Source organism: Colius striatus, chromosome 6, assembly GCF_028858725.1.
Source record: "Colius striatus isolate bColStr4 chromosome 6, bColStr4.1.hap1, whole genome shotgun sequence".
Lineage (NCBI taxonomy): Eukaryota > Metazoa > Chordata > Aves > Coliiformes > Coliidae > Colius > Colius striatus.
Window position 1 is genome coordinate 14,616,055 of NC_084764.1, and position 24,678 is coordinate 14,640,732.

Sequence of the window (24,678 nt, forward strand, 5' to 3'; positions counted from 1 at the left end):
TATTCTTGCTCTCTGAACAGATTTTACGGATTAAAATGCTAATTAACTTGCAGACTATGCATATAACAGACTCAACTTTTAATATTGGTATTTTTATATATTGATCTTACCTGTTCCATATTCTAAAGCAAACCACTTCCACTGAAATGTCTAATACTCAGGTGAAAGTGAGAGAAGAAAGGTTACATTTGAAAGGACATTTTGGGTTCCTGACAGTGTGGTTCTCAGTAAAAATTAAGCATTGAGTTTTATTTAGTTTTACTTACATAGTTAACAACACCTTAACCTTGTTAAGAATTACCATTAAATCTTAAGTGCTATTGTACATTTAAAAATATTACAAACTTCAGTTCTCACGTTTTATGTCATGCAGTAAAAGCAATCCTCAGTGACTCTAGGTTTTTTTAAAGTTTTTAGAGTAACTTTCACCTTCAGTAAATTTTATAAGTGTAGATTGTTATCTTGAGAATGTGTGAGAGAAAATTGCTTGTTCAATGTTTCAGACAGAATCACAATCTAAGATCAGATTTCTAACTTTTATAGATTAAGATGCATTATTTGCTTTATAGATTGTAGCTTCTTCCCAGATTGATTATAGTAAATTAATGATTAATTATTGAGTTAAATACTTGAAAAAATGTTCTAATTCTGAGATCAGATAATAGAAATACTAAGTTGAAAATCAAAAACTTTCTGGATTAAACCATACTTCTAATTTCTAGCTATTCTTTGGACCACATGAGAGAAATTATAACTTGTTCAACTACTGGAAAATAAGAAAAGCTGAAACTTTGTGTGAAGGCTAATTTACTTGTGATTCTTAGCCTACATTTGAAGTGGGACTCTTATGCCATGGCTACATCCTTTATATTGTAGGTCTGGCTGCTATGTGTACTTCTAGACTACATGCCCTTGGGTAGAGTTGAAATCACAGTGACTATTGAGATATCGAGATGATGTGGGTTCTAGTTGCTTACCCAGGCTTTTTCCCTCCAACAATGGAGTAATTAGCCCTTGGGATGTCATTGCCTTCTGTCTATCGACAAATGACTCATGACTGGAGCACAGCCATGGTGGGCTATGTGTTGTTCAGGAAAGACAGGCAAAAAGGCGAGGAGGTGGAGTTGCTCTCTATGTGAGAGAGCAATTAGGGTGCATTGTGCTGTGCCTGGGTGGGGATGAGGGGCAGGTTGAGTGCTTATGGGTGAAAATTAAAGGGCAGGGTAGTATGCAGTTGTAGGAGTTTGCTACAGGCCACTTGATCAGGAGGAGGAAGTGGATGAGGCCTTCTACAAACAACTGAGAGCTGCCTCACAATCTCAGTCGCTGGACCTCATGAGGGACTTCAACCTCCCTGATATTTGCTGGGATAGCCACACAGCCAAGCGCACACAGTCCAGGAGGTTCCTACAGATTGTTGATGGCAACTTTCTGTGACAGGTGATTGGTGAACCAGCGAGGAGTGTGCTGCTGAACCTTGTGCTGACAAATAAAAAGAGAGTCTGGCTGGGGATGTGAAGGCTGGAGGCAAGCTTGACTGCAGTGACCATGAAATGATAGAGTTCAAGATCCTGTGTGGAAGACGCAGGACACAAAGCAGGATTGTGCCCCTGGATTTCAGGCGAGGTGACTTTGGCCTCTTCAAAGATCTTCTTGGAGGAATCTCATGGGATAGGATCCTAGCTGATTAGAAGTGCCCAAGAGAACTGGTTGATCTTTAAGTGCCACCTCCTCCAAGCTCAGGATCAATGTGTCCCTACATGTAGGAAAGGAAGAAAAGAAGGCAAGAGGCCTCCATGGATGAGCAAGGGTCTGCTGGGACAACTCAGGGAAAAATCAGCAATCTATGAGAGGTGGAAACCAGGCCTGATTTATTGGGAAGAGTATAGGAACTTTGCCAGAGCATGCAGGGGTGCAACTAAGAAGGCTAAAGCCCTTTTAGAATTAAACCTAGTCAGGAATCTTGGAGAAAATAAAGTTTTTCTTAGGTAAATCAGCAACAAAAGGAAGATTAGGGGGAATGTGGGCTCACTGATGAACACAGAGGGTGCCCTGGTGACCGAAGATGCAGAGAAGGCCGAACTACTGAATGTCTTCTTTGCTTCAGTCTTTACAGCCAAGGCCAGCCCTCAGGAAGCCCGGTCCAGCAAGGATAGTGGGATAGTCTGGAAAACAGAAGACTTGCCCTTGATTAAAGACTTCTTGGACAGTTTTAACACTCAGAAGTCAATGGGACCTGATGGAATGCATCCAAGAGTGATGATGGAATTGGCTGAGGTGGTTGCTAAGCCTCTCTCCAATCATTTTTGAACAATCATGGAGGACAGGCGAGGTATCTGAGGATTGGAGAGAGATGCCAATGTCACTCCAGTTTTCAAAAAGGGCAGGAAGGACACAGAAAGGTGATGGAACAACTCATCCTGAATGTTGTCACTAAACATATGAAGGAAAAGGTGGTTATCAGGGAGAGTCAACATGGATTCACCAAGTCCCCCATCCTATTTGACCAAACTGAGAGCCTTCTATGAGGGCATAACTGGCTGGCTAGATGAGAGGAGAGCAGCAGATGTCATCTATCTTGACTTCAGCAAGGCTTTTGACACTGTCTCCCATAACAGCATCATCAGAAAGCTAAAGCAGTGTGACTTGGATGAGTGGATGGTGAGGTGGATCGAGAGCTGGCTGAATGACAGAGGCCAGAGAGTAGTGATCAATGGCACGGAATCGAGTTGGAGGCCTGTGGCAATGGAGTTCCACAGGGATGGGTTATGGGGCCAGTTTTGTTCAACATCTTCGTCAACGACCTGGATGAGGGGACAGAGTGAACCCTCAGCAAGTTCGCTGATGACACCAAACTGGGAGGACTGGCTGATTCCCCAGAAGGCTGTGCTGTCATTCAGCGGGATCTCGATTGGCTTGAGAGTTGTGCAGAGAGGAACCTCATGAGGTTCAACAAGGACAAGTGCAGAGTCCTGCATCTGGGAAGGAACAACCCCATGCACCAGTACAGACTGGGGATTGACCTGCTGAAGAGCAGGTCTGCAGAGAGAGACCTGGGAGACCTGATTGATTAGAAGATAAATATGAGCCAGCAATGTGCCCTCATGGCCAAGAAGGCCAGTGGCATCCTGGGATGCATCAGAAGAGTGTAGCCAGCAGATCAAGGGAGGTTCTTCTCCCCCTCTCCTCTGCCCTGGTGAGGCTTCATCTGGAGTCCTGTGTCCAGTTCTGCGCTTCCCAGTTCAAGAGTGACAGGGAACTTCTGGAGAGAGTCCAGCACAGGGCCACCAAGATGATCAGGGAACTGGAACATCTTTCATATGAGGAAAAGCTACAGGAACTGGAGCTGTTTAGCCTAGAGAAGAGGAGACTGTGGGGGAATCTCTATAATATTTATAAGAATATAAATGATAGATGTCAGGAGGTTGGGACATCCCTTTTTTCTGGTGTATCTAGTGAAAGGACAAGGGATAATGGGATGAAGCTGGAACACAAAATATTCCATTTAAACATAAGAAAAAAACTATTTCACTGTGAGGATGAGGGAGCCCTGGAACAGGCTGCCCAGGGAGGGTGTGGAGTCTCATTTTCTGGAGGTTTTTAAAACCCACTTGGATGCGTTCCTGTGTGACCTGATCTAGGTGGACGTGATTTGGCAGGGGGGTTGGACTAGATGATCTGTAAAGGTCCCTTCCAACCCCTACCATTCTATGATTCTATGAAATTCTAGAGTTTCTTCTCTAAAATGAGCTCTCTGAAGTATCTATATTTGAGTCCTCTTTGCCATGAGAAGGTTTTGATGTCTGCCTCACAAGGTCAAGAAGATTGATACACTCCTGCTATACATAGAACTCCCTGAAACGCTGATTGTTTGGGGATCTGTATGTTTTTGTCTATGAGTTTTTGATTTAGAGGTAAGGGATGTTACCTCTTAGCATAATGAAATCAGTACTTGGAGCTTTTGTTTACTATTTAGACCAAGGTGTCTACATTGTTGTTTATTATTTGCAAACTACTAGTGTGCACAAGTGAAATCCTGAATGACTGAAATTGCTATCAGGACTCCCATTAATTATCATTGAAGTAAGATTTACATATAAAGTATATAAAAAAAGAACTAGCACCACACAGCTCCTGGTTAAGCTCCTGAGAATGGAATTTTGTATTACAGATAAACTGAGTTACTACCAATAGACTGAGCTTTCCTTTCCCCTTCTAGCTGACTTCCAAACCACAAGTCTCTGCTTGCTTCTGCCCCTGTAAAAGCTTTAGTGATTGTGTGGCTGAAGGTGGCTCATCCAGCAGAGAAGTACTGAGAACTTGCATTGTAGGTAACATGGCTACACAGAGGAAAAAGCTCTCTCAGTAGAAAACAAATAGGATTGACTTGTCAGATCATACCCTAAAGTAAAATTGATGGTTGTGTGAGTTTTGTGTGAGCATGTCATCATGGAAAAGAATGGTTTTCTTTGAAAATGTGTCAGTAGTTTATAGTACTGAGCAGTTTTAAAGTCAATATTGGAGAATTTGAAGAAACATGTATCATTGTCACAGAGAAACATACTTAATTCCTCTATATATTTTTTTTAAATTCTCAGAGAATTCACAAATGTAATAGAAGAAAGTGAGGAATAGTTTTGTTAAGAAATCAATACAAGATCCGAGCTGTTTTCTTCCATATTCTATTGTAAGGATTTGTTTACTTACTTATTGCTAAATAAAATAAACTTGGCATTATTCTTAGCTACTTCAGCTTATGTAGAGGTGATTGTTCTATTGCTTTTTCCTTGCAGCAGTTACCAGACACTGGAGCTGTTATGAAATCTAGACAGTCTTCACAATCTTTGCTCTTGATAACTTTTGGTTTGATTAATATGAAAGAGATTTATTTGTTTGTCATAATTTGAAGTGGAACATAAAATAACTGATAATATTTTTCCAAGTACTATCAAATTTTAATGGTTGTCCATTCTGCTAGGAATAATGTATTGTAAAAAGTAACCTTAAACTTTTATTAGAAAAATTATCCCCAAATGATCTTAAAGTATTGATCTCATATACACATATAATTAATTAATTTTAATTGGAGTTTTTTTCAAATTACAAATCCATAAATTTAGGCCTATCACATAGTCTAGGAAATACACTCTTGCTAGTCTTTCCCTCCTTGTAAGCTTTGTTTTCTAAGTAGCACATGTTATTGTTATTGAATTTTCCAGCAAAGCTTCCATAGCTTAGTTGGTCCTTTAGAGTTTAAATGTGTTTGACATTTGGCTTAGGCTTGTTCCCTCATATATTTGTCTGCTGCCTCATTTATCTGCATCATTCATGTCATTTATGATAAATAAAAAGGTACCACACCTGTTTGTTCACCAGACATTGTACAAAAATACTTGGGGGCAATTATGAAACCACAGGAGCCATTTTAGCTCAGGTCCTTTTTTTTTTTTTCTGAGGGAAAAGATTCACATGGGAAAAGATCAACATTGAAAAATGGGAATTGTATGCAAGACCAGAAATCAACAAATTTAAATTAACAGGATTTAAGAAGAGTATGATGTGAAAGAGATTAGTAAGAGAAAAGATAATTAGGAGTGGACTTTAAGTGATCAAAAATTTTGATTCAAAGCATAGCTAAGAGGTTAGAAAAATAAGAAAATAATCTTTGCATTTGGAATATTATTTGCCTTGATGCTTTTATGCGAATGACAAATAGTTTGTTACTGGTGTAAGATGAGGTTTTGGATAGAGATTTTACTGTATGGTTATAAAGGAATGAGTGTGTCACAGAAAAAAGAAGAAATGAGATTTTGTAACAGTTTCCATAACTAGATCTAGTAAGAGGTTATAGCGACTTATTCTCTCTTCACTATCTCTTGAGCCTATAGATTGGAGATTGGGAAGGCTGTCAATATTTTCAGTAGTAACAGATGACAGGAGTTAAAAGGAAGACTTGAATGCAGTACTTCTTAAGGAGATGTCAGAGACAAGCAAAATTGGAGATAAGGGGTTAAAGAGTAGAAAGACTGCTTTGGAGTTTGGGGAGATCAGATCATCTAAAGAAGAATGGAAGTAATGGGGTCAGAATGGACTGTTAGGTGTTTAAAGTGAAAGATAAAAGAATGTAAGGGTTCTAGTGAAGAACACAGAAGAACAGACAGAGAACTTTGAGATGAAAAATAGTGGAAGAATAAAAAGCTTAGTAAGAGATGTCAAAAGAAGAAAAATGTTAACAATGAAAATCAAGAAATGGTGTCTTGTTAATACTAGAATATTGCATATTACTCTTTAATGCTTGGTAAGATTGTCTGGATGCACATTCACTGTTCAGATTTCTGTACTGAAGCAGAACATAAACCTTTAAAGGCATATCTGTGTAGTTAGAACCATAGATGCTTGCTTTTCAGGTCTCTGAGTTGAAGTTTTATGAGACTTCTTGTGCTAATCTGATCCTTTATTTTCTGCTCTGGCCTTTACCCTTTTGCAGGTGATTTACTGATTACCCCTGTCAGAAGTTACTGTTGATCTATTTGGAGAGTGCGACTTTTTAAAGGTTTATAACCTGTCTGCAAGTTTTGAATTTAATGAAAGTGACACAAATTTTACTACTTGCACCATGCCTCTTTCTCTGCCATTGAATCAAATTTCAGTCTTTTTCTTCAAAGCTTAATAGCAGTAGAACTATTAAAAAATGCAAATACCAGAATTATTTGTTGTTTTTTTATCCAAACCGTGATAATAGAATGGTTGAACTCTTTAAATCAGGTAGATTAATAAAGAAATAATTCTCTAAAGTACTTCTACTCAAAACATAAAAACTCCAAAAGAATATTTTTCTGAGGAAGTCATACATATGTGGCTGTATGAACTTGAGTGTATAAAAACGTGTTTAAAGTCTCTGAAGTCTGTTGAAATTCCTGAGAAGTCAGGTGTGATAGTATTTTCAATGAGCTGAATCATTTGCTCTATAGAGTCTTGCATTTGATTAAAAGTAGTTTAATGCTGTTATTAAACAATTCTTCCACAATCACTTTTAAAACTATGAACATTTTAGAGTTTTAAAAGTATCTTCAAAGACTTACTGAGGTTTCTGTACCTGAAATGGCAGAGCTAAATTGCTTTGAAACCTAGATGTAACTAGAACAAAAATAACTTTGATGTTAAAAAGAAATAAATCACGAGAGATTACAGATAAAATTAACATTGCTGGTATGACGAGTTTTAGACCTTTTTACCTCTTAGAATTCTAAAATTTTATGACATCAGACTAACCTAGTTTAGAATATATTTTATGAACTTCCAAGAAGGAAAGATAAACTGTGATTCTAGATAAACTACATAGGAAATATATGCTAGAACCACTGTGGGATTAACATTTTGTAACTTTGCCATTTTCCTTGAAAAGAGTTACAATATCTTTTAGATTTAGGGTCGGTGAGTAAGAGGGCTCTGCAGCTATTTTTGATGTCTGCAGAAAGAGTTCTACTTCTGTCAGTGGATTTATGAGGAATTACAGATGGAGTAGAAATGACTTGGAAGTGATTTTACTATTTTTGCTATCACATACTGATTTTATAGTAAAACTAGGCCACAAAACTGAAGATAGAGCACAATTTATTTTACTGAGCACTGATATCATCTTTCGATATATTTCTGTCATCATGTACTGGTCTAAGTCCAGGAATCATAGAATCATTTCAGCTGTAAGAGACCTTTAAGATCATCAAGTGCAGCCTTTGTCCCAGCCCTATCAACCACTAGACCATTTCCCTAATTGCAACATCCACCTGTCTCATAAACATCTCCAGGGACGGTGACTCCACCACCTCCCTGGGCAGACCATTCCAATGCCTGACATGACAACCCTTTCAGGAAAGAAATTCCTCCTCATATCCAGCCTGAACCTCCCCTGGTGCAACTCGAGGCTGTTTCCTCTTGTTCTATTGCTTGTTACTAGGGAGAACAGACCAACTCCTGCCTTGCTACAACTTCCTTTCAGGTATTTGTAGAGAGAGATAAGGTCTCCCCTGAGCCTTCTTTTCTCCAAGCTAAACAGCCCCAGATCTCTCAGCTGTTCCTCATATGAGATGTGCTCCAAATCCTTTACTAGTTTGTTAGCCTGCCTCTGGATCCTCTTCAGCATCTCCATGTCCTTCTTGTAGAGAGGGGCCCAAAACTGGACACAGTATTCAAGGTGTGGCCTCACCAAAGCTGAATACAGGGGAACGATCACCTCCCTGCTCCTTCTGACAACACTATTCCTGATACAGGCCAGGATGCCATCGGCCTTCTTGGCCACCTTGAGCACACTGCTGGCTCATTACAGCTGCTGTCAACCAACTCTCCCAGGTGCCTCTCTGTCTGACAGCTCTCCATCACTCCTCCCCAAGCCTGTTGACAGCATATAATAAATCGACTGATGTAGTTGAAATGCATTGAAAATAGTGGGGCATAACATTCTAGGGTTAACATTTATTAATAAGTGATGCAATTAATTAAAACAGGCATTAATGTCAAGGTCAGTCAGCAAAGTAATAAAAGTGAATATTTTAATTGGATTCTAATTGCTTCCCATTGATACATGCAAGTTAAGTAAAATAGATGTCAGTGCAGCAAATTGTGGTTCCCTTCCTAATTAACTTCTTAATTCTACATGCAGTTATCCAGGCCCTGGACCTTGTTGTTGATTTATCCACCCATCCAGCTTTCATCATGGAGAGTACTGTGGAGGATGTGTTTTAGTGGAATGTACTAAGAATTTACAATACATCGTTTTAAGTACAAGTAATTTTAAGAATCTGCATAATTTAGTTCCTTTGTCTAAATTAAAATGAGCCAAATAGAAGTATAGATTTATATTAACTTTTTTTAAGCATGGTTATAGATGCTATACTGCTAGGAGAGTAGACATACAGCTTCATTTATATATTATGTATATTCATTTATGATTAGAGATTTGAGATGTGGATTACTGGTTCTGCAAATTACAGGTTATATTGGTTCTTGATGCCTTTGTCAGATGGTTGCTATTTCCTCACAATACAAACCTATTGGAAACAAAAGAACATTTTACAAAAGAAAGACAAACTATCCAAAAATTTAATTCTGGTGAGAAACAGAAAGGATGCATTACGTTTTCACAGAATCACAAAATGGTAGGGCTTGGAAGAGACCCAGTCCAGAAAGATCATCTAGTCCAACCCCCCTGCTAAAACAGGTCCACCTAGATCAAGTCACACAGAAATGTATCCAGGTGGGTTTTGAAAACCTCCAGAGGAGACTCCACACCCCCCCTGAGGCAGCCTGTGCCAGGGCTCCCTCCCCGAACAGTAAAGAAATTTTTCCTTAACTGGAACTTCATGTCTTCCAGCTTTTGTGTTCATTACCCCTTGTCCTTTCACTAGACACTACAGAGTTTTTTGTCCTGTGCTCTTGACATGCACCTTTTAAATATTTGTAAGTATTAATGAGATTCCCCCCTCAGTCTCCTCCAGGCTGAACAGTCCCAGATACCACAAGCCTCATGCTCCTCATGCTCCAGTCCCCTGATCATCTTGGTGGCCCTGCACTGGACTCTCTAGAAATTCCCTGCCCCTCTTCAGGGACAGTGCTTCACAGATTTTTTTTCTGAGTGTGGGTTATTTCTAAAAAGTTCATCCACAATGTATACATAGGCAATTTATATGTATTTTGTTTGTGTTTTGTATGTTAGTTGGAGGGGGGTGAGGTGTGTTCATTAATGAGCAGAACCATAGGTATATCCTTCTTAATATCAAAGAGTAGTTGTGAAACAAATATGTTAGTGTGTATGGTTCTGACGACTTTTTCTTTCTCACATTTCTAATGTATCCCTTGGTTTAAATTTAAAGGAAAACAATTTGTTGTTATCGAGGACGGGGGTTGCTTTTCTTAGAAAATAAATTACGTTAATGAATAATGTTAGTGTAAGTATGCAAAATGAGTAATGTAATATGGTACTTGTTATTATTGGTTTATTTTAAGAGAAAATACTTGTTTAGCCTCATACCTCTCCCATCAATCACGGACATAATGCTAAGCTGGTGTAAGTTGGAAGACATCACTAGAATCACTGAAACTATTAAAATGAAATGAAGATATTTAGGGATTTTTTCTTTCCACAAGCATAATCTGTCTTTATCTTATATGTAGCAACACACACTTTTAGTCTGTTAATAAAAAACAATGAACTAATACCAAAAAAGAACAGAGGGAGAAAAGAATCTCAGTCTCCTTTCACTTTAATTATTAAGCAGTTTTTAAAGTGTTTCCCTAGATAGGGAGTTTTTAATGGGCTTTAATGAAATATTTAAAAACTTTATTAGTGTTTTGAAATCTCATTCACTCTAACCTGTTCTAGTTTCAAGGGAATTTAAATATACCAAGACCATAATTCTAAAAATTAAATGGTATATCAGCTATTTGAACTCAGCAATGACTTTCTATAATGGTATACCATACATTTATATAACAGCTTTCATCATCAATGATCTAAAGTGCTTTACAAGATACATACTTCAGAAATTGCTTCTAAATGGAATAATTCTTGGGGCAGCACTTTAATGATACCCATTATTGTATGAAACAGTAGGGTGGGAAAAAATAGACAAGTATTGCAATCTGTACAAAAAAAACCCACCCCAAACCATAATAATTAAGAGTAGTAAAAAATGTGTTCACTGACATTTTTCCAATGTTCCTTGATTTTCAGAAGTTATCATTTTGTTTTTTCTTATTTATTTTATCTATTTCGACCACTTAGTCTCTCATCCAACTAGGATATTTATTTAAGTGAAGAAAATGTCAGCTCTTGAAAATGGTTTTTTTTTTTATCCCAGTACTAATTTCTGCCAATTATTTGATTTATTCCTGAGAGGTAACTATTTAATAGCCAGGAATTGGCAAAACTCATAATGTAAAAAAGCTGAAACAGGAACAGAGAGAGACAATTTAAAGGAATTATCAAATGTTAGTAGGGCTTACCATTTTACCAAGAAAATTAATTCAAAATATGAACATCAATAAAGAATATTTTGTGATAAATCAAAAGATACAACATTCAAGACATTACGAGTTTGTAGCTCCATCCTTTGTAACTCCTACATTTTTTTTCCTGTGGGTCACATAAACAGAGAATATGATTTAGCAAAAGAGTTTTTATTATGGAAAATTGTCTGTGTCCCTTCCAGTAATTTTCAGGAACTATAAAAAAAAAAAACTTGTGGTCTTAGTTTAGTATGTATCTAGTAAGATAGTCTAGTCTCTTCTAGTTCCTTCTAGTATGAAGGTAGCTTCAAATTCAAAGCGGTAATTTTTGTGTAACGTGTTTATTACTATGGTCTGAGACATTTACTTGACTAGTTAGTACAATTTCTAAGAAAAGGAAAACATCAGCGTTCTCACTTGACACACAATGAAAAGGCAATTTGCCTTATTTTTCCACAAACATGGAAACCAGTTGCCTGGAGGTAAGAAGAGAAAATATGTTTTCTTTAGGATAGAAATTATTTTAGATACAGTGGGACTATTTCTAAGGGAGAAATGCTGTATTCTAAATAAATTTTTAAAAAAGCCTTTCGTGGTGTTATAATGGTGCTTGATAAAAATTCTTTTTCTTTTTTTTCTAACCAGGTTTAGATCCAGATAAGCATCTAGGAAAAACTCTGGATCAAATAGAGCCTTATCTTTTGGAGGTAAGTATTACTTCAAAGATACTCATATAGGTAAACTTGCAATTAAAAAGTAACATAGGCAGAAATACAGTAAGATTAACTTAATCAAAAATTACTTGGTTACTTTCAGAAAGCAAGTGCTAATGCAAGACTTATCTTTGTACACAGAATATAAGCCTGTGATCTGCACTTTCAATATGAAGAACTTTCTTTCTAGAGGTACTTCACAAATGGTATCTGCATCTTCAAAACACATTAAAGGCAAGAAACCTCAGTGTTAAGGGAACACAAATTTGTATGTAAATATGAAAAAGGTAGATAATTGCATGCAAGTCAGAGACACACAAGCAAGGAATGGTAGTGGCAAAATTATACATGATATAAAATCTCCCCACACATAACCCCACCTTAAGGTTTCCTACTATTTATTATACAATCAGTCTGCATATAGTAGGGCCTTTCAAAAATGGAATAAGAGGTTTATTCTAGAGGATGTACATAATTTGGTGCAAAGGGTTATCTAGTCTTCCAAGCTGAAAATGCTTCTGGGCAGAGCTAATGGGTTTATTTAAAGAAAAGTTATTGAACTAGAGGAAAAAAAAAAAAAAAGATTCTAGATTTTATACACGAGGCTTCTTTGAGCTAGAGGTAGAAGCATCAAACATCAAGCTAAGCACCATTTAAGAATAACAGCTCTAAAAGTGTGTTTACATATGCTATCTGTGACAAAACCAATTTATAACAGTTCCTTGTCCTCGAGCCTGTTAAAAACCTACAATTATTTGCTTGTTCAACTATTAAGAGTCTTGCAGTAACTTTTATCAGCGTAAGCTGTCTAAAATAGTGCAAAATGATCTCCTAAAAATACTTTTTTTTTCTTAATTTGGATCATTACTGTTCAGCTTGGCTTCTTAAGCAGTTTTTCTGGAACAATGAAGGGCGTGACAAACTCGCAGAAGAGTTAAGAAAAGCAACCAGAATTCATGAGGAACTTCAAAAATCTCTTTTGCTGCTGAAAGATAAGTTAAATAGGAATTGTAGCTTGAGTTTAATGTCATTTTGTTAGTCGTTTACATGGCAGGAGAAGATAAATAATTGGTACTTAGCAAAGCTGAAGAGAAAAAATTAAGGTCCATAACATTCAAACACTCTTACTTGAAGAGACTGTTGTTGGCCTGTTCTTAGTTTAAAGTTTGTTGCTTCTGCCTCAGAGCTGGAGAATCTGCCCAGAAACCTCCCCTGCCACCCTACAAACCAGTCAATGTTAATTCCCTTCATTATCTCCATCCATAGTCTTGCTTCACTTATGTCTTTAGTTCCTCTAAGCTGCAGCAATGATTCAAGAATACCGGGGAATGACAAGGACAGATTTTTTTTCCTGCTTCAGGAAAAAAAGAGAGGGAAGCTGGGAAATAAGTATCTTCCTAAATACTTGTAGTATGGGTTTAAAAAAGCAGTGTCAGAGGTATACAGTAGGAGTATACAAAAAGACATATACATTAGCTATATATAAAATGCTTTTTCATATTGTGCAATTAACAATAATTTCTAAATCTAGAGATAACAGTAATATCCAAGAATAGTTAGAAGAGAGAGTGCATTTATCCCTTCTGAAAAGTACAGATTGGATTTCTACAGGAAAAAGAAGGAAGAGGGAATGGGATCATCACTTCAAGCATCATTGAGCTCTTAGATTAGGTATATATAATCTAGTTGAACATTGAGCTAACCTTGAACTGGACACTGTATTAATATGGCCGTTTGGCTTAGCTAATAAGTCACTGAGAACCTCAAGTTTGATTTCGCCACATGACTAGACTGCTTCCAGGAGCTTGACTGCTAGGTTGGCATTGCACTGATTGAACATGTCAAAGTGGAGTCTTATTTGCACTCCACGTTTGTGTCATAGGCCTGCTCTGACACTGACATGATGTATAATGCAAGAGATTAGCATTGCTTGGATAGTCAGGCCCAAAGAGTTGGTGGTGAAAGGAGTAAAATCCAGTTGGTAGCCAGTCACCAGTGGTGTTCCCCAGGGCTCAGTGTTGGGGCCTGTTCTGTTTAACATCTTTATCAGTTAGCTGGATGAGAGTTATCAAGTGCACCCTCAGTAAGTTTGCTGATGACACCAAATTGAGTAGGAGTGTTAATCTGCTTGGAGAGCAGGAAGGCTTCTCAGAGGGACCTGGACAGACTGGATCAATGGGCTGAGGCCAGTTAGGTGAGGTTCAACAAGGCCAAGTGCTGGGTCCTGCACTTGGGCCACAACAACCGCATGCAACACTACAGGCTTGGGACAGAGATGTTGGAAAGCTGCTCTGAGGAAAAGAACCTGGGGGTGTTGGTCACCAGCTGGTTGAACGTGAGCCAGCAGTGTGCCCAGTTGACCAAGAAAGCCAATGACAACCTGGCTTGTATCAGAAGTAGCATGACCAACAGGAACAGGGAAGTGATTGTTGATGAGGATGCCCCATGAATACGGTGTTCAGTTTTGGGTGTCTCCACCACAAGGAAAACACTGAGGTGCTGGAGTGTGTCCAGAGAAGGGCAATGAAGCTGGTGAAGGGTCTGGAGAATAAATCTTATGAGGAGTGGCTGAGGGAGCTGGGGGAGCCCGAAAAAGGACACAGTACTCTAGATAAGGCCTCACCAGGGCAGAAGAGAGGGAGAGCAGAATCTCCCTCAACCCGCTGGCCACACTCTTTGTGATGCATCCCAGGATGCCATTGGCCTGCTTGGCCACAAGAGCACATTGCTGGCTCATGTTCAGTTTTTTATCAATCAGGACTTCCAGGTCTCTTTCTGCAGAGCTACTCTGCAGCAGGTTGATCCCCAGCCTGTAATGGTGCATGGGGTTGTTCCTATTCCAGATGCAGGACTCTACACTTGTCCTTGTTGAACCTCATGAGGTTCCCTTCTGCCCAACTTGATTCTGTGCCACTGATCACCACTCTGTGGGCTCTGTCATTCAGACAGCTCTCAATCCACTTCACCATCCACTCATCCAAGCCACACTGAGCTTTCTGATGAGAATGTCATGGGAGACAGTGTCAAAAGCTTTGCTGAAGTCAAGGTAGATGACATCTGCTGCTCTCCCCTCATCTAGCCAGTTAGTTATGCCCTCATAGAAGGCTCTCAGGTTGATCAAATGGGGTTTCCCCTTGGGGAATCCATGTTGACTCCCCCTGAAAACCATCTTTTTCTTCATATGTTTAGTGACAATGTTCAGGACAAAGTGTTCCATCACTCTTCCAGGGATGAAGTAAGGCTGACCGGTCTGTAGTTTCCCAGGTCATCTTTCTTGCCTTTTTTGAAGCCTGGAGTGACACTGGCCTTTTTCCAGTCCTCAGGCATCTCACCTGTCCTCCATGAATGTTCAAAGGCTTACCAACCACATCAGACAGTTCCGTCATCACTCTAGGATGCATCCCATCAGGTGCAGTTCACTTGTGAGTGTTAAGCTTGGCCAACAAGTCTTTAACCTCCTCTACCAAGGGCAAGTCCTCTGTTACCCAGACCATCCTACTATCCTAGTTCTGATTAAATAATATTTTAAGAGTATGATAAACATTTAAGTCTTTCTCCCCAGTTTATTGCTGTAGATTATTTGAACAATTTTTTGGAGTTTGTCAAAGCTTTTTCTTTAGAATGTTGGTAAGTGACAGCTAAAGAAACATAAGAACTATGTAGTCATGAAATAATGAACAATTTCTGGTGAAACAGATCTAACAGAAAAGTCCTTACTTACTGTAATATTAATTCCATACTGATCAAACCGATGAACTAATATTTATGTGGGTCTAGTTAAATAAGCCAGAAGTACAGCCACTGCATTTGCAGAAAGCTTCTGTTATTAAAGTTCAGGTTGCAATTTTGGTGAGCCTGGAAATAGGTAGCTACTTACCTCAGTTGATTCAGTGGTCTTGACTTTCTTTAAAACTGTAGCAGGAAATATTGCAATTTTATTTATATTATGTTAAAATAAAGCTGAAGAAGTATTCTTCTCCATTTGGTTCCACCGTCATTTATTTTATTACGAAAATAATAAAGGAAGAAATATAGAAGTACCTGGTATTTTGGGAAATTAAATATATTCTTCTTGATGTTTCATGTCTCAAGTGAAGTGATTCTTACATGGCTTCACTGAAATTCGTACTGTCTTGGTTTAATACTTCTTGAAACCCACATTTGCAGCTTTTCTCTTTTATTAATGCAACAATAAACTGAGAAACAACTGCACAGCTTAAGGTGTAGAACTAGCAGGGCATTTTGATCCTACTTGACACTGGTTGTCAGACCATTGTAGGGGAGACTGCACTACTGATTATTTGTTCATGCAGCTGTTGCTTGTGCACATGCATGCAATCAGATTCAAAGTCAGTACAAATAAATTGTTTTTACTGGATACTTAGTTGGCTTTAAGGCCTAATAAAACCAAATCAATAACTGTAAACTGAAGAGAAATGCTTAGGTTTATGAAGTGGAAAATTTATAAATAAATGAAGTCTTCAGCATCAGAAGTTCTGAAATTTGACAGCAAGGAGTTCACAGTTTTCAGTAAGAGAAATAAAATTTCATTTTCTGACCATACCAAAGCAAACACCGTAATAAATTATTTTTAACATTACACATCTCCAAAACTACCACAGCTTTGCACACTCTTATCTTTTATTTGTGTTGTATTATCTAAGCAGTAATTTCCAATTGCACAACAAATTCCTTCGGATTTATTGTTTTTTTGCTGATTTATATTTTTTCCAGTTCTTGTGAGATTCGTTTTTGGCTTCTCCATTGACAACAAATGTTACTTTACATAGTTGTTTGTTCAGCCAGGTTCAGGGGTTTTCATTGCAGCATTTTCCCTAGTGCAAATTTGTGAGAATTTTTGCAGTTCTATTTTAAATGTATTAAATAGCGTTCTGCGTGTTCTTCAGTTTTGTTGAAAACTGGTTTATATCTTAGTAAGTTCAGTGTCCAGAAAAATGCCAGTGTTGAATATAAGTCTTTGATATTGAACCACAACATGTATGATATGCTGAGTCATTTGGGACTGTTATGGAGTACTCTTTTTTACATTTTAGCGTATATTTGCAAAGTTCAACTTCTCTGAGACTACAGATCAGGAATTAGGACTTTTCCTACTTCTTTTTATACTAGGAGTTTACCTTGAAGAACAGGCAATAAAGTCAAAACCAACTTTTATTACTGTAATGTGCCTACTATAATTTGTCTTTTGGACATACAAGAACTAAGCATGAAGTAATAGTTTTCTTTTTAGAAAAAAATCTTTTGTTGAGGTGTTAAAAAAGGCATGACAATCTTAATTAAAAAAAAGCCAGCAAAAGAACAAGCCTACAATCCAGCCCTGATTTCATCCACTGAACTGTGGAACTTTGGAAAAATATATTGTCACCTTAATTTTCAGTCATCTGATTTACTTAACTTTATGTGTACAATAGTTATTGACATAAAGATGAAAAGTTTTCTGCTGTACCAGCAGAAAATGGAGGGATATTGAGTGGGCTAAAACTTTCACTTAATTTTGCAATTTTTTTTTTTCTAACTTTACATACAGAACATTGAACTTATGGCTACAACGCATATTTTTTTCATGGATGAATTTTACTGACTCAGGACATTGGCACTGTGTCAGGGAAAGTTCTGGAATTATTTCTTTTTTCTAAGTGGTAGGTCTTTGATTAATTGTTGATGAATTGTTGCTACATAATTGCTTAATTATTAAATTTCTCTCAAGTCCCACTGTTTCCTGTATATCAGGAATCCTAGCATTTTTACACTAAGAATTTTTGGCAACTTGTCAAATCTCAGAGACTGCTCACGTTTGCCTTGGAGTTTATCAGTAGAATAGTAAATTCATGTTATGATTATATTTTTCTGTATTTCCATCTCTGCTAATAGACAATAAGAAAAGGTTTAGTCATTTGTACGTTTGTCTTGGAAGTCACTGAGCACTTCTTGATGTAAAGAGCATTTCTGTAGTTACAGAGAATTTACTGTTACAATTTCTGTCTGGAAACAAAGTCTTTACTTGACTTTGTTTACTTTGTTTACTTGACTTACTTGAGATACTTCGTATCTTTTATCTGTGATTGCTACACTTAAATAGGAAAGTCAATTTTAATCCTTGTGTTTCATTCCAAAGGTAGAAAGAGACTGTTCTTTGGGTAACATTTGAGCTGATCATTATACCTTGTGTCTCATTCTGTATTTTAGTTAAGATTAATTTCGTGTACTCTAGATCTTTCCATCACATATTTGTTTTGGATTTTTACCTGAACTTGCATTTTCATTTCAGTATAATTAAATTTGCTGGGTTTTGTGTCTTCTGAACAGGAAAGTAGATTTAAAAATCATGAAATTTAGAGTCTAAGCTGTCGTATTGGTATGAATGTGCCATCCAATTGCAAAACAGAATAATTCAAATTCTTCAAAGAATGGTAGTATTCTAAATGACTAAAAGGCAAAATTCTAATGTTATTGATGATGTTCTAAATATATTGCTCTTTGTTAAATGAACATTAAGAATGTTCTATGAGCTGCTGAATATCCTCAATTCCTGTTTACATTAGTGGGAACTGAATATCCTTTAGCACCTTATATAATCGGTTTTAAGAATCACCTTGAAGCCAGTGACATTGAAAACAAAGATAAGAAACAGTCTCACATATTTTTGTTACTCAACGTTAATTGCTAGTAATGATTCTAGGCATTGAAGGAAAGGTTACAGTTAGAAAGATCTTTTCTGGTTTTGTCATTTTGGGTTTGGGTTTTTTTTAATAGTTTTGTTTAGTGTGCTTTGCAGTGGAAGCTACAATGAGAGGAAGAATAAAAGGTTTTTATTAACTGTTTTGTGGGTTTTATCAACATTAATTATTCTTGAATGTATTTGTCCTATAGAAACTTTATTGCCATTGTTGACAAATGGAGTTTTATTTTATGTCAGGAGTGTACTTTTTATTGAGCACTTAATTACAGGTTTTCTTCTGCTCCTTTTCTTTAAAAGAAAATATGAAAGGAAAAGTGAAAATACCTATCATAACAAAACACTGAAAATATGTTCCAAAAGAGATTTAGATTTGATAACACCAGACAACTATATGGTCACATAGAGCATTACCAAGGTATTGTTTTCTTAGAAAATTTGTATTTTTCTCCAAAATAAAGGTGGAAGAGGATTTGGGCCTTTTGTTTTGTTAACTGAATTTTAAATTTAAAACATGGTCTTTGATTTTATGAAAACATTCAAGTTCCATGTCTTTCATTTTCCTTTTTCACACCTGATTTGGACTTATTTTTTCTTTTAGCTGTTATGATGGCTAAAGTTGTAAACACTCTTATAAATTTGAAGATAAAACTTTGAAGGAGAACTTTGAAGTAACACAACCTGTACATTCAGCTTCAACAATAAAATACAGTATACTTTTCATATTTCAAATAGACTTGCTACACAGATATTCTGGTTACCATATAAAAAATTGAACCTGTAATATGTGAACAACTCAGTCTCATACTTGCCTAAAAACAGACAAACAATAGATTTGGAATTATTTTCTAGCCTTTTCCTAACCATGTTCCTACATGTGGTAGAGAGCTGCACTGCTATTTGGGCGTCAGAAGCTTCATGGGCAGGCATCTGTTCTTCTGAGGAAAAGCCTAAGGGGGTTAAATAAATATTCCCAGTAGTAACATTAGTGTTTGCAGTGGAGTTGAGGACTGCAGTTCAGCTTCTTATGTACTACTTAACATGAAAAAACCTGGACTGCACTTGGATTGAAGCAGCTAGTATTGGAACACTTTAGAAGGTGATGTAATCCGATGATAAGGAGATTAATTTCTCCCACAGAAAGAGAAGGGATGTCCCATGCTCAGTGCTTGATACTGTCTATCAGGACAGTACATTAATACAGGATTACAGTGAGCTTTTTAGCAGTTATGCCCTCCTTACACCAGCAAAAGAAATTTGATTCCTGCTCCACAGCTGCTCATTTATAAAGCTGGGAATAATTAAAATAGTAATGCCTCTTTGAATATATTGGCTTATGTAGTTATATGTTTTGGCAGTATATCCAGAGCTTCAGGAGTATTCATAAATGTCTGTATTTATTTAGAAAGTATATTCATTACAATTTATAAAGGAAACAGCACATTTCTACCTCTTTAGAGCTTGCTTTAGTTTCTTGCTTTTGACTTAGAAAACCTCATTGGCTGTATTTGTTAGAATATTTTGAAAGAATGAGTATTTACCAAAATATAGAATGTAGTTGAATCCATTGCCAAAAACTATGTTCACTGTATACTTCTATGTTAAGTACTACTTCTTGTGTTTATTTACAGTACAATTTCTTACAGAAGTTAACTATCTATGCTGAGGAAAGATCGACAAATATGGGAGTCAGAACAATCTTCCACCAGGGAAGAAGTACTAGGAATTCATTTGTTTATCTGAATGTCACAGTGCTAGTTTTACTTAAAATATAACATATCAGTAAATTGCAGATCATTGTAATATGCATATGAAGAAATTGAGAACCTTCTGTAAGATATTTCACGGTTTTCAGCCCAAATCAGTAATGGATAGTCTTTTGGAAGGTGCACATGGAACATTTCAGCACAATATATTTAATAGACTGCTTTAATGTAATACTCATGTATTTTAATTTTCCTTTTGTGTTAGCTTTCTGAGAAATATGGAGTCCATGTTTGTGGAGAAGGTGGAGAATATGAAACGTTTACTCTGGACTGCCCTCTTTTTAAGAAGAAAATTGTTGTGTAAGGAACCACTTCTTCCATTTCCTTATATTAAAGCAACAGGGACATATTCACATTTAGATTGAGGCAACTTTTGTTGGCAGAGGTAAAACGTCCTCTAAGTTCACACTCACTTTGTTTAACACTGGTAAAGTCCTCTGAAAACCTGACAAGATGAGGCCTTCATAGAGGGCTATAAACTTTTTAGACATTTGTACTTTGGTTTATTTGCTGATTATGGCCTGCAGTAAAACTAGTACCTACACACTGACACTTTTCTCTTTTCATGAAATGTGAATTGCCTATAATATTTGTCTTTCATTACAGCTATATTTGATAAACTGCCACATCAGTAGCCTATGGGTTCCATTAACTCTGTGTATGTGTGTGTGCATGTTTTAATATTAGCAGCTTAGAATGACAATGATAACATTTTTCTTCAGTTATTTGAGGATATATTAAATACGAACTTTGCATGAATCCATCTCATTTACATTGAGTAGTTTATTGCTTTGACATAAATTGCCAAAATGTGTTCAGCAGAATATGGAAAATATTTGTGTCTTGATGTGAGTTTCTTATTAGTCTGTTAAATAGCTAAGCTGGCTTGAATCAATTGAGATGTTTTGACTGCTGTTCCTTTTCTTAGCCAAGTAAACAGACTAGTAATCATGTATGGTGATACTCTGTCATCTTTAGAAGGGTCAAGATTATAGAGCACATAGATGTGATTAAGGTTTTCATGGTGAAAGTCAAATTGTTTCATTTTTCTGTTGGACTTAGAATCTGTCCATATAAGGAACAAAGCAAAAGCTGTTAACTTTATTTCATTGCATAGCATCTGGGAGAATATCAGTAGGCAAACTGGTAAAAGGGATGGCAGCTACCCTGACAGATGTCTGCTGAACTATTGGTTGATTGTAAGATATGTCCTCTGGAGTGAACTAAACGACTAGATTATTTGAGTCTGGAGATGAGCTGCATGCAGAAAAGTTATGGAATTCTTTAGTAAGAGGGAGATTCAGAAAGTAACAATGTAGGATCTTTAAACTGGATCTAGATTCATAGGTGGAATTACGACTGTGTCGGTCAGGAAATGACAGTCTTGGAGAAGATTCCCTGAGGGGAAGTAGGTGCAAGGTAGAAGTTAGAAGTTATGAGCCAACCTGATGGCTAGCAGAAGTAGAAAGTTAAGCAGAAAATTAGAATAAAATGTGTATGATGCTTGGGTACATCTTAATACAAGTAAACTTGAGGACAGAGGACAAAACTCACCAATGTACCCTCAGTCTCTTCCAGTTAAGAGGAGATGCTGTGAAATAGTTGCTAGAGCACTATTCATATGTCTCATATGATTTCTATTAAACTAATTTTTATCAATTACAGTAGGTGTCAGAGACAGAATTTTGTGAAACTTTGTCATTTAGAGTAATACTTGCCATTACTTGCCATTCAGCATTTATATTGCAACACTTCCAACAGCAAGTATACTTCAGAAGAAGGATAGATTTTAACTGAGATATTAAATGTGCTTATATCATTTTTTTTTCACTTAAATGTTTCAGGTTGATTATTTACATTGGTTCTATTTACTTTGAGGCTTCTTATATTACAGATTAAATCTGAGAATTCATTGGAATTGGATAAGTAATTTCCCAGTGCTCCTTTTCAAAGCTTTCTTTGTATATATGCAACAAGTTGGAGAAAACTACTATTTCTACTCACGAGAAATTCTTGGTGTAATATGGAGATTTTTTTTTTTCATAGAATTTGAGGAATGCTCTTAGGAAAGTCCATTGTCCTCCAGATTTGGGGTCAATCAAATACCAGTTTAGTAGGAATATCTTAGAATATATTCTAAGTGTGTGGCTAGCAGTAGTTTCATGACCATTCAAGCAACTAAAAAACCCTAAAACAGAGGTGATCTGCCTGAATTGTCTTTAATTCTATTGGCAACACCTCAAATAATAATAGAAGTTAACAATAAATGTTAAACAGTTGTTAAACTAGTTATAAATGTACATTTCCATAATGGAAACTGAATAGCTATGCTGGCGAGTGCCCACCAGGCTGCTATTGCTCCCTCTTCTCAGCAAGATAGGTGAAGAAAATAAAATTAAAAAGGTTGTACACCAAGGTAAGAACAAGATGATGGCTTACCAGTTACTGTCATGGGCAAACCACACACAAATTCTCCCAAGTAACAAGCAGTAGGTCAATAGGAAATTGCCTCAAGTTGTGCCAGTGAAGTTTAGATTGGAGAGTAGGGAGAAACTTTTTCACTGAGAGAGTGGTTAGATACTAGAATGGGCTGTCCAGAAAGGTAGTGGAGTCACCATCCTTGTAGGTACTTAAAAGTCATATAAATGAGATGCGTAGGGATATGGTTTAGTGATGGGCTTGGCAGGGTTAGGTTAATGGTTGGATTTGATGATCTTAAAGGTCCAACCAAACATTTCTATGGTTCTATGAAAATAAGCAGGATTTAACAGTGAAAGCAAGATCTTAACAATCAAAATATTCAACCAAGAGTCACATAAGTTTTTATCTGGTTTTCCCAAGTAGACTATTGCTGTCCATTTGTCACAGAGCTTTCTTATGCTCAGTATTGAGAGCTATCAAGCACTTTCTGTCCTTTTTACACTAGTATTTAAAGTGCAATTGCTTGATACCTCTTAAGGCTTGGGGAGGAGTAACTGAAAAGCTGCCAGGCAGAGGGACCTGGGAGTGTTGACTGAGAGTCATCTGGCCATGAGCCTGCAGTGTGCTCAAGGTGGCCAAGAAGGCCAATGACATCCTGGCTTGGATCAGGAACAGTGTTGTCTGCAGGAGCAGGGAGGTGATCATTCCCCTGTACTCAGCTTTGGTGAGGCCGCATCTCAAATACTGTGTCCAGTTTTGAGCCCCTCTCTACAAGGACACTGGGTTGCTGGAGAGGATCCAGATGCAGGCTAACAAACTAGTAAAGGATTTGTAGCATGTCTCTTGTGAGGGAACTGGGGCTGTTTAGCCTGGAGAAAAGAAGGCTCAGGGGAGACCTTATCTCTCTCTACAAATACCTGAAAGGAAGTTGTAGCAAGGCAGGAGTTGGTCTGTTCTCCCTAGTAACAAGCAATAGAACAAGAGGAAACAGCCTCGAGTTGCACCAGGGGAGGTTCAGGCTGGATATGAGGAGGAATTTCTTTCCTGAAAGGGTTGTCATGTCAGGCATTGGAATGGTCTGCCCAAGGAGGTGTTGGAGTCACCGTCCCTGGAGGTGTTTATGAGACGGGTGGATGTTGCAATTAGGGAAATGGTCTAGTGGTTGATAGGGCTAGGACAAAGGCTGGACATGATGATCTTACAGGTCTCCTCCAACTAAAATGATTCTATGAATGCTGTCTAATATATATTGTTAGGATAAAGGCCCATTCATATTTTTGGAACACAGAATAGTTAGATTTTTTTTTTTTTTGAGAGTGGATAAGTTGGCATATTGGAAATATGTGGCAAGTGTAATTTTCCATTTATATACCTTACTATTAGCTCTATGTTTAGGTTTGTAATTCTAGATTTGGACTTACAAACAAATCTGTAAATATAAAAAAATAGTGTACTAAGAGCACTGATTGTACTCTCAGACTCGCTCAAACTTGGTATATTTGTACTATGAAAATGTTGTGGAGTATTTTAATAATGGTATTTCTAGGTATTTCCTAGATCTTCAAGAGAATGGAGAAATCAAAATTAGAAAATAAAAATTAGAAATAAAAAAATAATTAGAACAGTTTTTCAACTATTCTTCATTATTTTCTAAACTCTTCCAAAAATGTTCCTTGATAAAATTCCTGTGCTTCCATTGTAATCAAATATGAATCACATGTAGCCACGTTTGTGCTCAAAATTAAGACTTTCAGCATTAAATGGCTTTTATATAATTGTCAGGCTCTCTCAAATCACAGGGATTTTTAATCACTGCTTTTCATGTGGTTTTGGATTTTTTTTTTTTTCACTGTTTCCCAAGCTGGACATGACATGTAAGTTCTGGACTTCCTGGTCTTTTTAATTGATGACACATCATGCAATGCAAACAAAACTGTTCTACTTTTCACCTATTTGTTACATTTACTATTGAACAAGACTGTAAATTTTATCAATTAGAACAATGATGTATGGTTGAAGAGGCTGACAGAAAATGAAGAAGTTACAAAAAGAATTTTCTTTTAATAACTGTTGTAAT

General features: G+C 37.0%; 1 protein-coding gene across 6 annotated transcripts in view; it reads left to right on the plus strand.

Annotated features, from left to right (window-relative positions):
- Window positions 1-24,678, plus strand: part of DPH6 (diphthamine biosynthesis 6) — a 214,742-nt gene that overhangs the window by 53,034 nt on the left and 137,030 nt on the right. For all 6 annotated transcript variants that reach the window (XM_061998613.1, XM_061998617.1, XM_061998612.1 and 3 more), the window contains 2 exons: window positions 11,650-11,711; window positions 20,386-20,480. In XM_061998613.1, the coding sequence (XP_061854597.1) occupies window positions 11,650-11,711; window positions 20,386-20,480 (157 nt within the window). The remainder of the gene's footprint in view (window positions 1-11,649; window positions 11,712-20,385; window positions 20,481-24,678) is intronic.